The sequence below is a fragment of the Amyelois transitella genome, chromosome 11 (assembly GCF_032362555.1).
Source record: "Amyelois transitella isolate CPQ chromosome 11, ilAmyTran1.1, whole genome shotgun sequence".
Lineage (NCBI taxonomy): Eukaryota > Metazoa > Arthropoda > Insecta > Lepidoptera > Pyralidae > Amyelois > Amyelois transitella.
In genome coordinates this window covers 10,054,523-10,076,611 of record NC_083514.1, presented here as the reverse complement: position 1 = coordinate 10,076,611, position 22,089 = coordinate 10,054,523, and the positions used below count along the sequence as shown (strand labels likewise).

The following is a 22,089-nucleotide window of genomic DNA, read 5'->3' as shown; positions in this document are numbered from 1 at the left end:
CATATTTGCTTTTATATCATTTTAAATAATATTCAACATAATTATTGTAAATGCGAACGTACCCCGTTGCCAGAAAGTTTATTATTAATTAATGATAGTAATTCGCAAAGAAATTTGCCGTAAGAAATAAAAGGATACCGCTCAAAGGAGCCGCGTATTGTGTAACAATACTTTTAAATTTATACACATGTATTTTTGTTTCGCTTATCATCCTTAGGGATGTCACGAATGTCACTTTCGTCACATTCGCGAATGCGGATGCGAATGCGAATGCGAATGCGAATGCGAATGCTAGGTAGGTCAGGTAGGTTTTTAGGTTAGATTGAAGTGTAAGTATAGTAAGTGTTTAATGAACTCATAAAGGTTTCATGAAATATAAGCAAACAGAAGGATTTGTAGGTGTCATGAAGAAAACTGCAGAACAAGATATGTAGATTGCACTGTATTGTCACAATACTTTTAAGGATATTTTGCACTTTCACAATATGCACTGATGAACTAATTCATTATTAAAATTAAAAGGACTTTAAATTACTATAATCAATAAGTTGGACTAAAAAATAAAACAATAACTCCAATTCGGTTTGGCGCTAATCATACAATTTTTGTTCCTTTTTTTTAATTTCACTTATTTTCCAGCCAGTACTACCTACTAACAAATGAGGTTGTGTCTCATTTTAACTACCTGTTTGACCATACCGCCCACCAAGGACAGAATGCCCTTTATTTATAAAAAAAAGTACTCTCTTGGTAAGAGTGTTATGAATTGTCAATTATTCAAACTCTTATAAAAAATTATAACTATTACCAACTAAAACTATCCCGCCCTCCGTGAGGATCTACTAATGTTTGTCAAGTTAACATCAAACTTATAATTAGTTAAAAAATGTACAGAATATGGGTACGATTGAATTATCTTTTAGAATACATAGAAATTGCAAGTATTAAAATAGTTTACCAAACAAAATACATTTCGTAAACGTAATAGCATGGTTCTCTTTAATTCTGGGCCTTAATTTGACCTGACAAAATTCAACCTAATGTTGTATGTTGTGCTATGGGATATCGAGAACTCTCTTTTATCAATCCGTTCTGTATTATATGTGAATACACATCTGCACCTAACAAAATATCTATATTACCAGGTAAATCAAAATATGGATTAGCTACTGGAAATGTTCTGGAATGTTTCCAATTTAATGAAGTTGTCTCTTTTGGTGGGACGTAATTTCCAATTCCATTAAGTACATAAGCATAAGTTTTAATTTCAACACTTGGATATACAGTTGATTTCATTTTTAATAGCACTTTGTACTTAGACTCTACTGATCTATGTCCTAAACCAAAAATCTTACTTTTTACTGGGATTTTCTTTAAACCTAAGTTATTGACTAAAGAATCTAAAATAAATGAAACTTGTGAACAATTATCTACAAGTGCAAGGCCTATCTGCTTATTATTCGATTTTGATTGAACTTCTACCAATGCGGTAGGTAACAACACTGATGAATGTGAGTTATCTCTACTAAAACAAGTTAAAATTGGCTCGTCTGGCCCGTTTGTAGATACTCTTTCATTATTTTGAGAAACAATTGAAGAAACTTGATATTGAGGATGAAGAAGTGAGTGATGGCGTTCATTACAGATTTTGCAATTAGTGGTCTTTAAGCATACAGATACGATTATTTATAACAAATTCATTTCGTTTACTAAATTCTTGCAACTGAAACTTTTTACAAAAACAATTTGTGTTGACCTGAACAATATTCACAAAGGAGTTTTGAACTATTTGCAATATACAATGACCTCATATTTTCATTTTCTTTTTTACATTTTATTAATTTTGATTGTGTACAATTATTTACAGGTTCTATAAATTCTAGTGCTCTATATCTACATGAAAGAAAACTATAAAGTTGCTCTAATGTAGGTAAATCGTCTGGGTCTGTGTTTGTCACCTTTAATTCCCATTGTTTCCTGGACTCGTCGTCTAATTTGAGAGTCACGATGTGTATAACGATTAAGTCCCAATGACTCACATCGATGCCCAAGATGCTTAGTGCGCTCATACAGTCAGTGGTGGTATCGAGTAAATCCTTGAGAGCTGATGCCGATTCAGTGACCATTCGATGCAGTGCAAACAAACGTTTCAAAATGCTATTTACAAGGTATCGTTTATTGTTATATCGTTTTTCAAGCCGAGACCAACACAGAGTGTAATTTGAAGCCGTTACAGGTAGATGCCGTGTGGTTCCCGGCACTATTAAAAAAAAGAATAGGACCACTCCATCTCTTTCCCATGGATGTCGTAAAAGGCGACTAAGGGATAGGCTTATAAACTTAGGATTCCTCTTTTAGGCGATGGGCTAGCAACCTGTCACTATTTGAATCTCGGTTCTATCATTAAGCCAAATAGCTGAACGTGGCCATTCAGTCTTTTCAAGACTGTTGGCTCTGTCTACCCCGCAAGGGATATAGACGTGATCATATGTATGTATGTATGTATGTACAGGTATATGACGGACAAGTTGTTCTGCTTCATTCGTAAGGTGACATTTTAAATAATGCATTTTTTGTAAGTCGTTCAGTAAATTATTATTATGTATAAGTGTTAAAAACATGTCTCGAAATGTAATCCATTCAGTGTATTTTCCAGAAAATGTAGGTATACAAATTTTTGGTAATTTAATTCCAGAGGCAAAATGAATATTTTTGTTTTGCATCTTGACAGAATTTGAATTCGTAAATGTTTTCAAACTTAATTTCATACTCGTCTTGCACTCTATATATACTTTCTCGACTTCATCATACATAGAGTTCGTTATATAGTCTGAATTCTGAAATGTTGATTGCTCTAATATGTTAGGTATACTGTACAGCTTATTATCATTGTTTCTAAATAATATCCAATCATATTCTAAATTTTCTAATCGAATCTCGATGTTTTCAGGTGATATTTTATCAGATGGATAGTTTTGGAAATTGATTAATGCTTTAATTATTGATAATTTTAATTTATTTTGCACGTTTAATATAGCTTCCATTTTTGATGAACTAAACGAAAGTTTTACAAACGCAATGCTAATGATCTATTTAGTTCTTCTTTAATTGTTGATCTTCTGGTGCACTCTTGAAATATAAAGATAGAAGTACTCACAGATTTGCCTTCACACAGTCTCACTCACAATTCAACATCACAGTAAGTGTATAAATCGTTCAGTTCTTCTGGCACTGGACTGCATGTTTTACTGCGTTTCCTAGTCTCCTACTGGGCACGCTTTATTGTGATTTCACTTGCGATGAGATGAGAAGAAAAATATCTAACGTTCTTCTTCTGAAGTTGGTTATAAAGTATGTACAAGATGTATGAATTTTTTTACAAAAGCTCAGAAAGGAGGTATGAAAATATTACACCAGATATGTACAAAACAACATATCAAGGACGATAAAGGACGCCAATTTATCCGGCTCGAAGGACCAATGTTTAATGAACTCATAAAGGTTTCATGAAATATAAGCAAACAGAAGGATTTGTAGGTGTCATGAAGAAAACTGCAGAACAAGATATGTAGATTGCACTGTATTGTCACAATACTTTTAAGGATATTTTACACTTTCACAATATGCACTGATGAACTAATTCATTATTAAAATTAAAAGGACTTTAAATTACTATAATCAATAAGTTGGACTAAAAAATAAAACAATAACTCCAATTCGGTTTGGCGCTAATCATACAATTTTTGTTCCTTTTTTTTTAATTTCACTTATTTTCCAGCCAGTACTACCTACTAACAAATGAGGTTGTGTCTCATTTTAACTACCTGTTTGACCAGTAAGTTTTTTTTATTATTTAACAGTTTACCGGTAGGTACACTAAAAACGACTAAACGACGAACTACAAACTAAAATATTAGGTACTGGTAAATCAAATTGAGAATCAAATTGTAACAACTTGCCTACAAAAAGAATTCAAGTTTATTAGCCTTTCCCTTAGTCGCTTTTAACGACACCCATAGGAAAGATATGGAGCGGTCCTATTCTTAAATTCCGGGAACCACACGGCAATACTTATTGTTTCAAAATAGTTTCATAAAGTACTCGTTGACTAGGATATTTCTACAGGAGCGCGTGTACATTTTGTATAGGGCCGCAAGTATATACCATTTTAGATACATTTAAAATACCGAGTTTGAGGAAAATGATCTACATAATTCATAACATACCTATCACACATACATATATGCCAAAACAAACAATACATAACTGATAACCCCTACTTTCCTACAACTAATACGTAGAAAGATAATCTAGATCTAATAACACAAAAGATAAAGCGGTCGAGCCTCCAACGCGTGATTCATACCCAGAAGACGATTGAATGAACTAGGCTCGCTGAACGCAGAAGCGATCGACTCATCGAATCGTGCGCACGTATTCGTAGCGCCTCACGGAGTTAGTGTGTTGTGTTGTGACAACAGTTAATTGTGTTTGTGAAACTGTTCCTTGTTGTGTTGGAAACATGTTTCCGAGAATTCAAGGATTGGTGAGTATTTTTGTTTACTCTTTTTTTTTTTTAATCAAAATTTAGAGTTTTATTAGTGATGAGTGTAGAGTTTGTGACTTTTTTTTTAGATACGTGCAAATTATTTGCTTGATTTTTCTCTATAAACCTATAACATTTGACCATTTATCATAGCTAAAACTCTTTTGTCTTCGTTTTATGTATTGATTATAGTTTTTTATATTTAGTGGTACGGTATGGATAAGCACGCCGTTAACCTGTATTAAGTAAGACTAAGACAATTTTATAATTTTTATTACTATTTACAATATTTATTAAGTTGGGTTGATCTGTTTACAAACAAGTTAGTTTTTTCATTAATACATAAATTATAACACCTCGGATTATATTCAACTTAACTGTTACTTACTTAAGCTACATTACATTTTACATTCGTGACATACCTATATCATAATTATTATAAAAATCGAAAATAACACGCTCTAATATAACCGTTACTTTATTTATGTTGCATTCATATATTTTGTTCGTGACAATTATCATAAAGATATCAATTCTATATCTGCAATATTTTTTTTGGGTCAATATTAATTACTACTACAAAACGACCTACATCAACAATCATGCGTAGGACATCTAAATCTGATAGCTTGACCTACATGCTAATAATGAAATCAATTATTTTACGTCTAAGAATTTCAAACACGTATGCTTCTGGATTTCACTTCACTCAAGCGTGTTCGTTACACCGCGTGATAACACGTGCGAGTTCTGTCTCTTTGAGGAATATCGTTGTCTCATTTGCACTCATTTGTTGGTTCATTGATAATTTCTCAGTGAATTTAAGTGGTGAGGGATTTGGTATATTTTGGGGGATTGTTTTTTATTCTTTTATAAAGTTTATCAATTCCTATTTCATTCTATTTCATAAATTACTGATAAATTTTGTATTTTGGGAGGAACAAACACTGCTTTATTCTAAAGTTATCTATTCAAATTTAAATGTTTTATTCATTATTATAGGACACTACATATCACTTTATAATTGTCATAATAAGATAGATATTATTTTATTTTTGTAATAATATTACTCTTAGTTCATTGAAAATTTCTCTATGAATTAAAGTAGGTACTGATCAATTCTGTATATTTTAGAACTTTTCCGGCGTTGTCCGTTTTTTTTAATTCTTTTCTTTAATTTTATTCATGGATAACTTTCTTTGTTACCTACTTTAAGTACAGATACGTTGCTGTTTCCCATTATTGTTTTCTTTTGAATGAGTCAATTTCTTTGTATTACGATAACTTTTTACCTGAACGAAAGGTATTTCTCTATTATGTTTTGGGTGCAAACAAGCTGTTACAAAGTCAATTCTCAAGATAGGATGAAATAACTTTACAATCAAGACAAAATGCTTGAAATTATTTAACAATAAGTTTCATTCAAACTTACTTGTACAAAAATTTAATGAATGAATAAAATTAAATACAATAAAAAGAAATAATCATTCCAAAATTCATTTAATTTAAAATTTCATTTCATTTTGTTCCAAATTTCATTTCAATCCGAAATTCAGTTCATATCAAATTTCATTACATTTTATTCAGTTTAACATCAAAGATGCAGTGTTAGATAAAATTTTAAAAAAGCTTTTGAGCGCTGCGCTAGCACATGCCACTATTGAATCTCAATTCCACAAAGCCATACATTTTTAGAACGTGGTCTTATCACGACTGTTGGTTTTATCTAGCCCGTAAAGGATAAAAACATTATATATTTTAATAAGTTGCAATTTTTTTTAAGACTAAGGGCCATATAATCCAGTGAGCCATTGTGTTGTTCTCAGAACCCAGCCACCCACATTGGGGCATTTATTGTTTCTGACTTACTAACTCTGGTGAATCAGTTACTACGCAAAGTATGACAATTCTAATGGTTTTACAATCACAATAATAATTTACAAAACTGCTATGCTGGTCTTGAAACCACGTGCCGGGAACCACACGGCACATTTTTTTAACTACAATTTATCATAAGTTAATTAATGACTAACTTTTTAAAATACAATTTAATCATTAGTTAATTAATGACTCATTAACTGATTGTCTTATCAATGGGGTTCTCAGGAAACTGATTTACCAACATTAGAGTACTCATTATGCTTTTCTAAATATATTTAGGAATTAGCCGTTTGACTTTCTTATCAATGCTTATCAGTTAAAATTCCTATACAACTTTCAAAAGATTTAAATAATTCAGATAAAATGTTTTGAGAAGTTACGCAAAATATAGCATTGAACCAATATTATCTAAATACTAAGTGACCTTATAATGCCAAAAATATCAGCAACACTTGTTTTGAAAACGATAAGATGAAGGAACAATTTTTTTTGTAATGGAAAAAAAATGTATTCCATACGTTTTTTTTACCTTTACGTTTATAGATATAAACCTTTCTGTTCCTGTTATTAAAGAGAACCCTGTTTATATTTTAGTATCAGCTTTGCAACCGTGCGAAGCCGGGGCGGGTCGCTAGTTTGTACATACATACATACATATGGTCACGTCTATGTCCCTTGCGGGGTAGACAGAGCTAACAGTCTTTAAAAGACTGAATGACCACGTTCAGCTATTTGGCTTAATGATAGAATTGAGATTCAAATAATGACAGGTTGCTAGCCCATCGCATAAAAAAGAATCCCAAGTTTGTAAGCCTATCCCTTAGTCGCCTTTTACGACATCCATGGGAAAGAAATGGAGTGGTCCTATTCTTTTTTGTATTGGTACCGGGAACCACACGGCACTAGTTACAGTACTCGCTAGTTTGTATAAAAAAACCTTAAATCTTATTTCATATTAAAATTTAGATACATAAAGCATTCTAATATTTTTGTACGATCATAATGTTGATTTCAACTGCCCATTTCTGTAGACTGCGTTTGTAACGTACTCAGAAGGACCATAAAACAAACTATAACATTTATGTTTATATGGTTTTTGTGTCTTACTTCAGTGTCATTGGTAAAATGTAAATATTCGTAATAAAATTAAACGCGTCTAGCGACCTCGGGTATGTTTTTTTTTTTCATCATATCAGCATAGCCTAGAGACATATTTTTGAAGGTTTGACAGTTCAGGAATACATCTGTGTCGTTCAGATGATATGTTTGTATTCGGATTCATCGTGCATTAGATGTAAATTATTATAATTTGATTTTTACACGAGATCAATTTAAATATGGTGCCCAATGGTGCCCGGCATTAATACAAAAAAGAATAAGACCGCTCCATCTCTTTCCCACGGATGTCGTAAAAGGCGACTAAGGGATAGGCTTATAAACTTGGGATTCCTCTTTTAGGCGATGTGTTAGCAACCTCTCACTATTTGAATCTCTTATTACACTATTTGAATTCTATTATCAATTAATTTTGACGCCATGTTTCATATTCATTCAAAATACGATGGGAAAGTCCATTATGATAAATCGAAATTCCTTAAAATAAACTACGCCATCAGTCAATAAAAAAATGGACATACTTTCTGGAACACCATCCTACCTGTCTACTTTTATAAGTACAACATATTCTTGTTTTTTTTTTTAGTCTAGGTAGAAACAAATGAAGTTCATAATGTGAACAAAGAACTCAGGTGTGACGTACCAAATAAGTAGCGTTTAGTAAGAGGCGTTTTAGACTCGCCCAAATAACGTGTTACGTTACTTCGTTATATCTTAGACAGTTTTTTGGTTATTGATGTGTTGTTTTGAAACTTTATTAATAAACTGTAAACCAAAAAAATGAGTTATCATGCCTGTTGGACATGTGTAAATAAAATTTAAAAAAAAAAGAAAAAATAAACACTCTTAAAACGCATTTAGCGTTTAACTAGTCTTCGCCGTAAGATAGTACCTGTTCCTTTATAGTAACACAAAGGTGCGCCGATAAACGTAACAATCGTATATTTCTTTGTTTCAACGTTACGACGTATGTCGGAAACGCAAGCAATCGGTACGAATATAAACTTAGTTAATTTGCCTGCAAATTGTTATTCAATAGATAACATATTCATTAACCGTTAACAGTGTTTATGGTCGACGTTAAAAATTCGCAGGAGTTCATAGGTACTTATGTATATTGAAAAATTATTATGCTCAAACCCAATAAAATATTTTTAATTTTACAACAAATAAACATTTCTCTTAACTAACGTATAAATTTCCAGGAAAACATAATGAAAATGGCGGCTTTATAATTACCATAACGCGCTAACAGTTAAATGGCATACTTATGTAGATTTCGAAATAAGTGCAGTAGTATGACATATAAACAAGACTTGTAAAGGAAAATACATATAGTGCCGTGTGGTCCCCGGCGCCAATTACAAAAAAGAATAGGACCACTCCATTTTCTTTCCATCATTTCACCATCCAATTTGATTTTTACACGAGATCAATTTAAATGTGCCCAATGGTGCTTGGCACCAATACAAAAAAGAATAGAACCACTCCGCTTCTTTCCCACGGATGTCGTAAAAGGCGACTAAGGGATAGGCTTATAAACTTGGGATTCCTCTTTTAGGCGATGGGCTAGCAACCTGTCACTATTTGAATCTCAATTCTATCATCAAGCTGAACGTGGCCTATCAGTCTTTTCAAGACTGTTTTCTCTGTCTACCCTGCAAGGGATATAGACGTAATTATATGTATGTAGCAGATCCAATATTTAAAGCAAAACGTGACTATATGTTTATTCTCGAAATAGTTTTGGAGATTTCGTGATTACCTCAGTTATGTACAGAAAATTAATTTGTCTCCTTTTTTTGCGTTTTCGCAAATTCGCGTATAAAGCAGAATAAATCATGGGAAATATTTAAATAATGGCGTAGTTACACGATACAGGACTATGGGAAGGAAGGATGCCTTACCACATCCGTAACGGGTAATGTGTAGGTAGATGTTTGTTTGTTTTATGTTAAATTCTGTGTGTATCAGACCTAAACAGTAAGCCAAACAGCTGAACGTGGCCTATTAGTATTTTCAAGACTGTTGGCTCTGTCAACCCCGCAAGGAATATAGACGTAATTATATGTATGTATGTAGCAGACTCGAATATTTAAAGCCAAATTCGGCCTATACTTGATGAAGGTTAACCGAAAAACATAATCCTTCTTTTATCTCGGTCGGGTCAATATTTTTCAAAACATGTTTACATTTTCATTACGTAATCGATGCAGGTAGATATGTTCTAACATTAACCGTTATTAGGTATCCTATTAAGAAACTGACTAAATGTTTAATTTAAATGTTAAATTCGTTCAGGCTTTGACTTAGTAAAAATTTAATGTCTATTCTTTATATTCAACTAGGTACATATAAAAGAATTCAATCCCATTTTGAAGATTTCTGTATAAATCACCGATTTCTATACAACGGTTTTTTATAATCTATCGTATATTATATGTATTCAACTTCACAAAATAAGGCTCTGGAATTCACTTCCCGAGTCCATCAAGACATCCCCAAGTCATTCTAGTACTAAATCACGGATATACGGGTTTTTCTTGAGTCGCAAGGGTATTTAATCTACTCTTATAAGCCTTTTCACTCATTTAGGTAATCGCTGCACCTATTTATTTATGTATATTGTTTATCTATTGTAGTTTTTATGTTTGTGTATAATAATATTTTGTGAAGGTATAAATAAATTTATTTCGTTTAAACACACAAAAAGTTCTCTGTTAAACCCAATGGTTGACTGGTAGATAATGCTTCCAGCATTAAGCCCGCCAATTGTGCTATACATTTGTATTTTGTGCAATGAAGTTTAAATAAATAGAACCTGAATAAGATTTAAAGCATTAATTAGACAATTCTGAACTCAAATTTACTTATGTATATATGTAAATGAAAAATAATATTAAAACATTGTTTTTTACCGACAAATATTTTGGAAACAAGTTTCGCAACCAGTATAGCCTTTATTTTTTTATTTTAAATTAAAGTATTTTTGGTTACGTATTCGCATCTGTTATACCATTGCGGTTTTTTGCTAAATCAACTACTTCTTTACTCGTATAACTGGTCATGTGGAGCGGACGCGATGAGTCGGGTATAATTAATCGTATCCTGTGGGATAGGACAGCTGGCTACATGATACAAATATGTATAGCACCGTTGTGACCTGATGCTGTAAGGTACTTCGATCAACTGGATTGATAAGGCTTCGCGTGGGACTATTAATTTTATTTTATCTCTTGGTAAACTTTAGAATCTCAATTCTATATTAAAGCCAAATAGCTGAACGTGGCCTATCAGTCTTTAAAAGACAGCTCTGTCTATTCCGCAAGGGATATAGACGTGATTATATATATATGTATATGTAAATTTTAGATTATGCGTATCTTACTCAATCGAACTATTTATTTTATACTGCAAATGAGTTTATGAACTAGGTACACTTATAAGCACACTTATAATTGTTTCTTACGGAAGACAATATTGTTGGGAAACATGCATATTTCAGGTAACTGAGTATGTAATCATAATTATGGGCCAGACGGTACATAATCAAAAGCCTGTGTTTGTCTCTCTCTCAACGCTCAACAAATATCTACATGTAATAAAAAACAGAATGCAATCCAAAACAGATATCATTCTATACACAAGGACTTAAAATATTTTCTTTGCAAACTACACTGCAGTTCCTAATATTAGTGTAAATATTCATACCACATCAAATATGACATTGAAGTAGCGACGATACAAACATTTTAAACAAACGAACGCCTTGTAAGGCTTTGATCTGACGCGGAACTCGAATCTTGGCCTTAGAAGTTGTATTACTGAGGGACTCTATGGTGGAGCGGTAATACGCTTGTCTGTGTCACCGGAGGTCCCGGGTTCGAATCCCGGTCAGCCAGACAGACAAGACTTGTCTAGAAATATAGGTGCAGACTTAACAAAAGTTAACAAGAATTCCACTCATAATAATAAACAAACGCAAAGTGACAATGTCATATATAACTCGGGATTTTTCGCGACTTTATTACACGTCTCATAAACTTTATTGAATGCAATATTACCTTCAGTGCGTCACTTTGATCAGGTGACGGTAGCTGACATAAGGCATGTGATACGAACATACACGCAATTTAATAAATTTCCTCTCGATTCAGACATAATAAACATGATTATAGGAATTCTACGCGACGACTTCCAATTAGAAAACTAAACATATAATACATACCATAAATAAGTATAATAATATTTTCCTTTTTTAAAGTTCCGTGTAGTTTAGAATAGAACTACCCCATATCCCATGGATGGCGTAAAATGCGTCTGAGGGATAGGCTAAACCTGGGATTCTTTTTTTAGGCGATGAGCTAGCAACCTGTCACTACTTGAATCTCAACTCTATATATAAGCCTATCCCTTAGTCGCCTTTAAGACATCCATTAGAAAAGGGATGGAGTGGTCCTATCCATTTTTGTATTGGTGCCGGGAACCACACGGCACAATAATATGTATGTATGTTTGTAAAACACATTAACACTGGTGCTTATAAAGAAACGTCAATTAGAGTGAAAACAAAATAAGACCTAACAAAAGTCTATACTAAACATGGATTCCATACAGACTGCGATATTCCTGGATGTCTGAGTCATCTGCTGTGTCATCCGAGACAGTCTAACGAAATTCCCTGAATGTTTACTTAATCTGTTTGTATGTTTTGATCGGTCATAAAAATACTAGTTAGCCAATTATGGTCCAGCGAGTCGGAGGTCTCAAAAAAAACCAAAATTTAAAATACTAATTTATTAAAAGAATGAAATTACAAGTTATAATTACGACTAATTACAAGTAAGTGCATGGGTCGAAGTGTGAAGCCCAAGTGCCCGAGGCGTCCGGTCTCCGGGCGGGCGTCGAGGCTTGCACGTGCTGCTGCGTCGGCACTTTACTTCACTTGCGCAATTCATTGCATCGGTGCCGTGTGCAATGATGTGACAGGTCAGCGGTCTTCCTATAGGACAATCCCGTAACACCTCCACCCTTAGAAACGCAACTATTTTAGGTTCTTTAACGAAAATGTTGCGTTCGATATTCTGTTTGCAGGGCTTGGGATGCTGTATATAGTTGTGGATCTGGAAGTTTCTTCAGTCTTCGGGATATCGTCTGTGGTTCCAGGATTCTGTCTTCGGTTCATATATTTGCGGCTTAATATAACCGTAGCTGCGACTGCAGTGATGCTCAGCAATACATATAATGGTACTGTAGTGTGGTATAGGGATGCTGTATTCACTTCGTCCATTTCCATGGGTTTCTGGGATAAAACTCTATCTTGAATGTTCCGAAGCATCTTCAGGTCGATAGAATTAAGAGTTATCGCTGGCTGCGATGAGATGTGTAGGTCCGGGTTATCGGGGATGTTGAATATCTTGACGGGTTGTCCTTCGACGCGATCTTGAGAGTTGTAGATGGTGAAGTCATCTGTTTGAACTGAACACCGACGTGGAATAGTAATGAGATGGCTACGATGCAGAATTCGGTATTCATCTCGCTCACATGTAAATCGTACTTTGGTTGGCCGTGGAAGAGTTAGGATGTAATGTCTGTCATCCAACTTTTCTAGCGTCTCTCTTGTAAGATTGACGGTGATCTGCTGGCAGGAGTCGTCGATGGCCTGTCTGAAGATGAGTGTCTGGATACAGTCAGAATCCGATCTAATTTGCTGGTAAGTTGTTGGTTGACATAGGTATCGAGATTGTATCTTCGGGCATTCTGCCTCTATGTACATGTACTCTTTACCGTTGGTTGCTAGTAAAGGATGAGGGGGTATTAGGATTTGGTTATATTGGTTGGGTACTATAGGTAATTTATAAAGATCATAGGTTTCTGTTGAAAGTATTGGAAACTTGAAAACTATAACTATTTGTCTATTCATATAATATGAACCTGCCTGTATGATATTATAATAGTCTCTTAAATCTATATCTAATAATTGTTCGTTATTATATAATTCCTTAAGTTTTCTAATAATCTTACTTAAAATGTCGACTCTTAACATCGAGTGATGGACACTTGATGTACGAGTGAACGCCAATATATCTTCTATTCTGCGTAATTCGTTTGAGAGTTCATCTATATTATTGGTGACGATCGATAAGAACTGAGCTAACTTAGCGTATTTTATCAGATTGCTATTCTTATGGATCTCGTCGTCTAGAAGAATATTCAATGTATGGTTAAGTTTCTTTTGATTTTCTACTAGACTAACTAATACACTCGCATGATGAGCCATCCACTCCTTATTTAAGCTAACGTGGGTATTATAGTTACTAGCTAATTTCTTTTGATTGGTTTCAAGAGATTCAATGGCCTTATTATAGTTTATAGCGTCTGTATAATCTAAATTTCCTGTTATACTTTTTATCATAGACCCTAGACCATCTACGAGACCTCTTCGTAAACGATGGGGTTCTAGACTGTCCAGTTCGTATGTTGTTTTACTTAATTTGTTACTTAAGTAATCTACCTGGTGTTCAAATATTTGATAAGTATCATTAGGTAATCTAACTTTTAGTTCTACGATTTGGTGTTTAACAAGTTCAATATGTTTCTCAATGCTACTAAGCTCAATGTATTGTAGGAAGGAGTGGTCATGTGTTACTAGTCTAGTAGGTCCCAATTTGAAGGGCAAAAGTCCAGGTCCGTCTTCCAGGCTGTCAACTTGAACTTCTTGCGCTCGTGTCACGGTCAGAGTTAGGAGTAACCTGCAACAATTTTGCTGACTTGGGAATTCTTTTCAGTCTAACTTTTGCAATTGGGCCGCGCTTTTTAGAAGTATAGATATGGATCGGCAAATCCGCCAATACAGTATCTTGGGTATATCTTGGGGCTATCTTTTGCCTACTGGCTGAAGGGTTGGTTATAAAAACTTGTTGTTGGGGTTGGTATTCTATTTCCGGCTCGCGATTTTTATTTCGGTTCTCTATAATAGCCTCACGTTCAACGGTGGTAGAGTCATGTATTAGTTCGTACACTGTCTTCATTCGGTCTTTGTGTGTTTGTAGGTACTGTTGCATTAAGTGTCCAGTAACATCTATGTCTATGGGATCTCGGGGGTTAAAGTGGCCATTTATTAGATCATATGGTCTACACTTAGTAAAACTATGTACGGAACTATTGTAAGCTATGAGAGCATAAGGCATTAGATTAACAATGGGCTCTGTTTTTTGTTGGATACTAAGAATACGGAGATGTTCAAGAAGGGTAGAATGGAATCGTTCTATGTTGCCATTATCACTAGGTGTATGGGCCAAGGTCTTGTGGTGTGTTATTTTATGTAATCTTACGAACTCTGAAAACATTTGGTTATTAAACTCTGGTCCCTGGTCGGTGACTATTGTTAAGGGAAGTCCATGATGGGTACAGAATGTTAGGAGCCCTTGTAGGATGCTGAGTGCTGTACCATCCCTAAGGATGTATGCCTGTGCATATTTCGAGAAAACGTCAATGAAAGTTAGATATTTCTCGTTTTGGGCAGTGAAAAGATCCATATGGACTACTTCGAAGGGCTTAGACACAGGTGGGACAAGATTAAATTGTGGCTTAACGGGGTTTCTGTCATATTTAGCCTGCCCGCATATGGTACATTCTCCTATAAATTTTGCGATGTGTTCTTTCATCTTGGGCCAAAAGTAGCGATGAGAAAGGGACAAGAAACATTCATTTATACCACGATGGTTAGTTTTGCCATTGTGATAGTTGCTGATTATTTCTTGTTGCCTCAAGTACTGTTTGACATTCTCTATTTCACTTTTACAAAGTACAAGGTTCATAGCTGAATTTTTGAAATTATTTTGAATGATAGGTATGATTGAATACATCGCAAGTGGGGGGTTTAACAACATACCAGTCTTAACTTTAGGATTTACATATTCTTTGACTGTATTAATAACTTCTTGTTCTAAATTTGATTCCGAAATCTGTACTGAAACTCGGGTATGTGTATCAAATGGTTTAGTTACGACAGGTCGCTTTTTTACGTCACCTACGATAGTTATGACGAGCTGTCGGTGAAATTTATTAAGGGGTTCATCGGTAATGGGGACTTCTAATATCGGGTTCTCCTCACTGGTATGTACCGTGGCTGTTGTGGAACCCTGTAATGTCTGTGGTTTTTCTGATGGATTACCTATTATGGACTGTAGGTCGTCTAACAATTGGTCTAATTCTTCATTGTGAATTTCTACCCTAGACAGTGCGTCGGCGTTCGTATTGCTTTTGCCTTTTTTGTATATGACACTGAAATCGTACTCGCTTAATTTCAGTTTCCATCTTGTAAGCCGAGAATTGGGTTCACGCAGACTCATTAGCCACTGGAGTGGTTTATGATCTGTTAACACCTTAAATTTTCTACCAAACAAGTATGGCCTGAAATACTTGGTGGCCCAAACTATGGCTAATAGCTCTTTCTCTATTGTGCTATAGTTGGTCTCACTGGTATTAAGAGTACGAGACGCGTAGGATATAGGTTTGTCGGAACCTATGGGCCCTTGAGATAATATGGCTCCGATTGCGAAGTTACTTGCGTCTGTAGTCAGTATGAATTCTTTTTCAAAGTCAGGGTATTTAAGTATGGGGTCATTTGTCAGTAAGCTTTTACATGTCTCAAAACACTTAACGTAAGCCGGATTATCAATTGATATTCTCTGACCTTTCTTAAGACAGTGGGTCATTGGCTTGGTTATACGGGCAAAATCTGGTATGAATTTTCGGTAGTAACCGAGGAGGCCTAAAAATTGTTTGATTTCCTTACTGGTTTTGGGGATTGGATATTTAACTATTGCGGATATTTTATCGGGATTTGGCTTGATACCGTCACGAGTTATGACGTGACCTAAATAGGCAGTCTCAAGCTTGAGGAACTCTGACTTGTCCATTTGTACTTTGAAGTTAGATTCCCTGAGTCTCTGAAAAACCTTTTCAAGGTTAAGGATGTGCTCTTGGAGAGAAGTACTAAAGACTATTATGTCGTCCAAGTATACCAGGCATATTTCATTTTGAAGGCCTCTAAGGACATTGTCCATCACTCTTTGAAAGGTTGATGGCGCATTTTTTAATCCCATCGGCATCCGAAGGAATTCAAAGTGCCCGTGCTCTACATTGAAGGCTGTTTTAGGTATATCTTGTGGATTCATTTCGCATTGATAAAATCCGGACGCCAAATCAAGTGTAGTGAAGTATTGACACTTTCCTAGCTTGTCAAGTACGTCATTGATGTTCGGTATAGGGTACTTGTCGTCAATAGTCTTTTCGTTTAGTTTACGAAAATCGACAACTAAACGCCATTTTTGTTTGCCGGATGCATCTAATTTCTTGGGAACTACCCAGATGGGGGAGCTCCATGCAGACTCCGAGGGCCTTATTATTCCCTGATCTAACATTTTTTGAATTTGATCACGGACTTCTTGTCTGTGTATAAAGGGATACCTGTGGCTTTTAGTGTAGATCGGTACCTCATCCGTGGTTTTAATAGAATGTTTAACTTGGTTGGTGAATGTCAAGGCTTCACCATCAATATAAAATATATCTGAGTATTGTGAGCAAAGCTGTAGTAGGTTGGCTTTCTCTTCTGCGTTGAGGTGGTCTGTACGTAGACGCGACAGAACCTCTTGGGTTCGCTTAGACATGGGCTGCTGATCTATGCTAGCACTATCGACATTGAACAGTTCGGCATTCGCGGGTCTATCCAAAGATAATATAACATCGTGATCGGATGGGTTTTCAATTTCTATCACACCGCGATTGTTCTTAACTGAGGTTATACATTCATGAATTAGGCAGTTACACAATACTTGTTCCGGTATATAAGCATCACCGTCCCCTACATTGATAGGAAGTCTAAGTAACTTAGAAGATTTAGCTGGTATGATATCCTCGTAGAGGTTAACGTTGCGCGAGTTATACATTTTGATAGGGTTGGACGCGTTGCTAGTTACTATTATTAAGTCTTTAAGATCAAGTTTGGCTTCCCATTGGGTGAGCAAATCTAACCCTATTAATCCATCAAAGAACTCGTGAAAGTCATAAAGGAATAATGTAATGTCATTATCACAATTGAATTCTTGGAAACACGGTAAAGTTATAGAATGATCACTTTTAGAAGTACCGTGTATATTAGTTATTTGAAAGGGGTCATAATTCAATTGCACATGAGGGTAGTATTTCTTTGCTGCAATGGGACTAAGGAAAGATTGGTTTGCGCCAGTGTCCAATAGAAGTTTAAGAGGGGGATCAGTTATCTGCACATAGGGTAACTGTCGTTGTGTTTGCAGATTAACTTCTATTTTAACTTTTTTGTAAGGCTGGCTATCTGAAAATCCTCAGCTTGGCTAGACGATGGCTGGGGAAGGTTATCTGTCTGTCCATTATAAGTCACTTCCGATATACTCGGTCCTTGTCCAGTATACAGGTTTTCGTCAAAAACATTATAGTTAGTCCTGTCGTAGTCAATAGGTTCAACGTAGTTATAGTTATTATAGTCACTATAGTCTGGTTCGTAATACACGGGGTAGTAATTATAATCAGAATCATAAGCATAACACTCGTTCAGATTCACATCTCGAGATTTGAAATAATTTGTGGGAGGCGGATTGCCATGTTTGGTCCAGTCATGGCCACTAGGTGGTAAAACTCTTGGTGTAAAATGATTAACGCCGCTCATAGGGCGAGGACCGGCATTATTATTAAAATTTCGATTTGGTAATCTGAACATATTACTATTGGCATTATAATTTCGAGGTGGTGCTGCGAACATCTGTTGGGTGCGTGTAGGCATGCGAGGTGTAGTTTGATTGAGTTGGAATTGTGCATTAGGTTTAGGTTGATAATTATTAAAATTCTGACGAGGTGGAAATTGTGTCATAGGACCAAAGGTGAAAGGTTTAGGTATTTGAGGTAGTTGAGTTTGTGGCGATGGCGTTGGTGTCTGTACAGGTTTAGAGGCGGATGACCCTTGTAAGTTTTTAGGGAGTCCTTCATTACGTTGCTGTAAATACATAGTATTTAACTCCTCCTGAACAAACTCCAATGCTTTCTCCATGCTCTCTGGACGCATGCACCTTATACGAGATCCCAAAGGTTCTTTGAGTCCGCGAACAAAAGCCTGCATTGTCAATTTTTTATACAGGTCTCTCTTAGCAGTTACGGTCGTGGGGATGCTTTCGTGTAAGGTTACAAACGTCATTATAGTGCTAAACAATGTCTGACACCTATCGTAGAACTCTTGAGGAGAGCTATTACCTTGAACTTGCATAGCTAGATCGTTATACAAAGTGGTCTCATCTCTTTGGTCACTGAAATTATTAATAAGATGGTTTCTGATACCTAACCAATCGGATGGAATACCATTCGCATTTATAGTCAATGCGGCATTGCCCTTTATCTTGTTTAGTATGCCGTTAATCAAGAACAGATTGGTGAGGTGGTTATCCTCCGTCCAATAGGCTCCTACAATCTGATCGCATAATTGTATAAAGCGAGGCAGTGTATGAGGATTGCCATCAAAGTCAGGCGCCAATCGAAGGGCCTTAATTATAGTGTCAGGTTCAACATGCCCAGTGGACGGCTGTCCTAATGGTATTTGCTGCTGAGCCATTTCTACGCTATTACTATCTAAATCTAATGAATCTAAATCTCTATTACTATCAATAAAAGTGTCTCTAGCCTGCCTGGATGCAGAGCTATGAGGTAATTTACGAGGGTGAAAAATTTTTGAAGTTTACTACACTAGGAAATTAGGAAATAGGGAAAGCAACACCACGAATAAATTGTAGCGTACTTACAGTATCATGTCTCGATACCTGGTCCTTCTTGAGTGATATCGAAGATCGGATATCTCCTCCGCCCTCAGCTCGACGAGTAGAGATGAGTAGGTCAGCTCGACGAAGGTTCGAGAACCAGCTAGTCACGCGGGACTCGGGCTGAATTCCAGCGGAAATCTTGATCGCGATCGCGCACGCCTAGCTCGAGCCTACTACCAAGACTGCGCCAATTATGGTCCAGCGAGTCGGAGGTCTCAAAAAAAACCAAAATTTAAAATACTAATTTATTAAAAGAATGAAATTACAAGTTATAATTACGACTAATTACAAGTAAGTGCATGGGTCGAAGTGTGAAGCCCAAGTGCCCGAGGCGTCCGGTCTCCGGGCGGGCGTCGAGGCTTGCACGTGCTGCTGCGTCGGCACTTTACTTCACTTGCGCAATTCATTGCATCGGTGCCGTGTGCAATGATGTGACAGGTCAGCGGTCTTCCTATAGGACAATCCCGTAACAAGCCAACTTACAGAAAGTGAGGGAATGAGTCACGCACTTAAAGGATTAACAATAAATATAGAACAATTACTGAGTGACTGACCGAAGAAAATTATAGAGCGATGTAGCTGAAATTTGTACTCAAAGTACAGTCAACCGCAAATCAAGTTACCCTACATGGAACTCTATCACGCGGTTATAGATAGAATTTGGTAAGTTCGGTATACTGGTGAACTTATCTTGAACAGATATCTAAAAATTTGGAAAATAAACGAGTTTTTAGATATTTATATATTCTAAATATTGTACTGCTTTTAATCTTTCTTAGGAAAAGTTCTCTCTTTTTAACTAATATAAATAAAAGTTAATACATATATACTGCGTTCATAAAATATGATTTCATTGCGCTACCCCTGCAAATATTGAAAGGTAAAATTTACGCATTATTTTCATTTAAATAACAAAATAAAGAAAATTCTAAAGTAATCTTCAATGTAGTATAACAAATTGCAATGCACTTACTGACGTCAATAATTCAAATTACGTCAACGTTTGTGGTTATATAAAATCATTGAATGAAGGAAACAGTGCTCAGCTATGAAGCTTCCTATGAAAATATACATATAATCACGCCTTTATCGCTTACGCGGTAGACAGAGCCAACAGTCTCGCAAAGACTGAAAGGCCACGTTCAGCTAATTGAAATTCAATAGTATAGTAGATTTGCTAGCCCATCGCCTAAAAGAAGAACTCGCAAGTTTATTAATTCCATCCCTTCGTGGAATTCGAATGTAACTTTATCCACACTTCCATACTGATAATACAGAGAAATTAATTGTATTTATCTTTGTAATGAATTAACTCAAAAACTACTGAACCGATTTTGATGAAATGTGCAACATAGAATATACCTTAAAGAGTTACAAAGACTACTTTTTTTTTAAATATCCACGGAGCGAAGCCTAACGCAAAAGCTTGTAATGAAATAAAGAGGGCATACCTACATAAAAACATTTTTGGCCACAATTTCGACATAACTTCTTATCGCCAACCTCACTTATATTGATAAAATGGAACTGGGTCGGTTATTATCAACCTTTTAGAAAGAGACAGATTACTGAACTTTACCTTCATAAGGACATTGACCTTAAAAACAACATCTGAAACCCGGAAACCCTGAAGCAAAATTGGAAACATAATCACGTCTCTATCTTTTACGGGGTAGACGTAGTAATGAATGCACTCTGAGAGATATTTTCTATTCTGTTCTGGTTCCCCGTTAAGTGGAGACGGAAGATCAGAATGAAATGGAAAATAATTAAAATATAACGGATCCACTAGGGTATCAGATTTTGGAGATCAGACCGCAATAACATACCTATTATGTTTTAAAAAAGGCCACTTTTTTTTAAATAAGGTTATCAAAGTTTTTTGTTATGATACTATATTTTGATCTAGATTCAACTTGATTGATGTTGTACTAAAAGGTATATTCATATATATATTTATATATATGTATATACTATATTTTTAGATAAGATACCTAATCGTGGGAAATATGTTAAGTACTCATGTCACACAACGTGACATAAACTAGATTGCAAACGATTTACAAGTGTGATGAAACAATTTTGAAAACTTTTCCGAAATAATATAACTATCCTTTATTTATTCATTCGAAAATACTTACCTAAAAAAATCAAAATCGGTTCAGTCCAATTTCCAAGTTACCGTAATAAAAAAAAAACATAAGTATTACTGAAAACTATGTCATTTAATTCAGTTAAAATGTCATCAAAATCAATCCATTTGTTTTGTTTAAGCTGATGAGTCAATATTACTTTTAAACATTGAAATACATTTAATAACATTCCTGACTCACTCACTGACTTATCAACTCTCAGCCCTTACTGTAATAATAATCTCGTATCGGTCATGTCGTAAAATAAAAATAACTAGTTTGATAAGTGACAGTCCAATGGAAAAAGTTTATAAAAACTTTGCAAAAAAAATTGCTATTAAAATTATGTTAATTGTTAAAGTACAAAGTATCGTACTTGTTTACTTACTTTTTTGTACTTAAACAAGCTACTTACTGTTAAACAAGTTACTTAAAGTTACTTACAGTACAATCGTACTAAAGGAAAACTTCTTTACAATATCGCAATTATATCCGAGGTTCATTCCTACAATTTTAATTAGTCAAATATTTCATCATACGTATTACCTTTTTTTTTAATCTATCGTAC

General features: G+C 35.1%; 2 protein-coding genes across 3 annotated transcripts in view; one reads left to right on the top strand and one right to left on the bottom strand.

Moving 5' to 3' along the window:
- The window catches only part of LOC106133297 (adenylate cyclase type 2), a 171,552-nt gene that overhangs the window by 54,345 nt on the left and 95,118 nt on the right, over nt 1–22,089 (bottom strand). The gene's annotated exons all lie outside the window — the stretch shown is intronic.
- The window catches only part of LOC106133298 (uncharacterized), a 41,126-nt gene continuing 23,429 nt past the window's right edge, over nt 4,393–22,089 (top strand). The window contains exon 1 of the mRNA XM_013332975.2: nt 4,393–4,546. Coding sequence (XP_013188429.1) covers nt 4,523–4,546 — 24 coding nt within the window. The 5' untranslated portion in view covers nt 4,393–4,522. The remainder of the gene's footprint in view (nt 4,547–22,089) is intronic.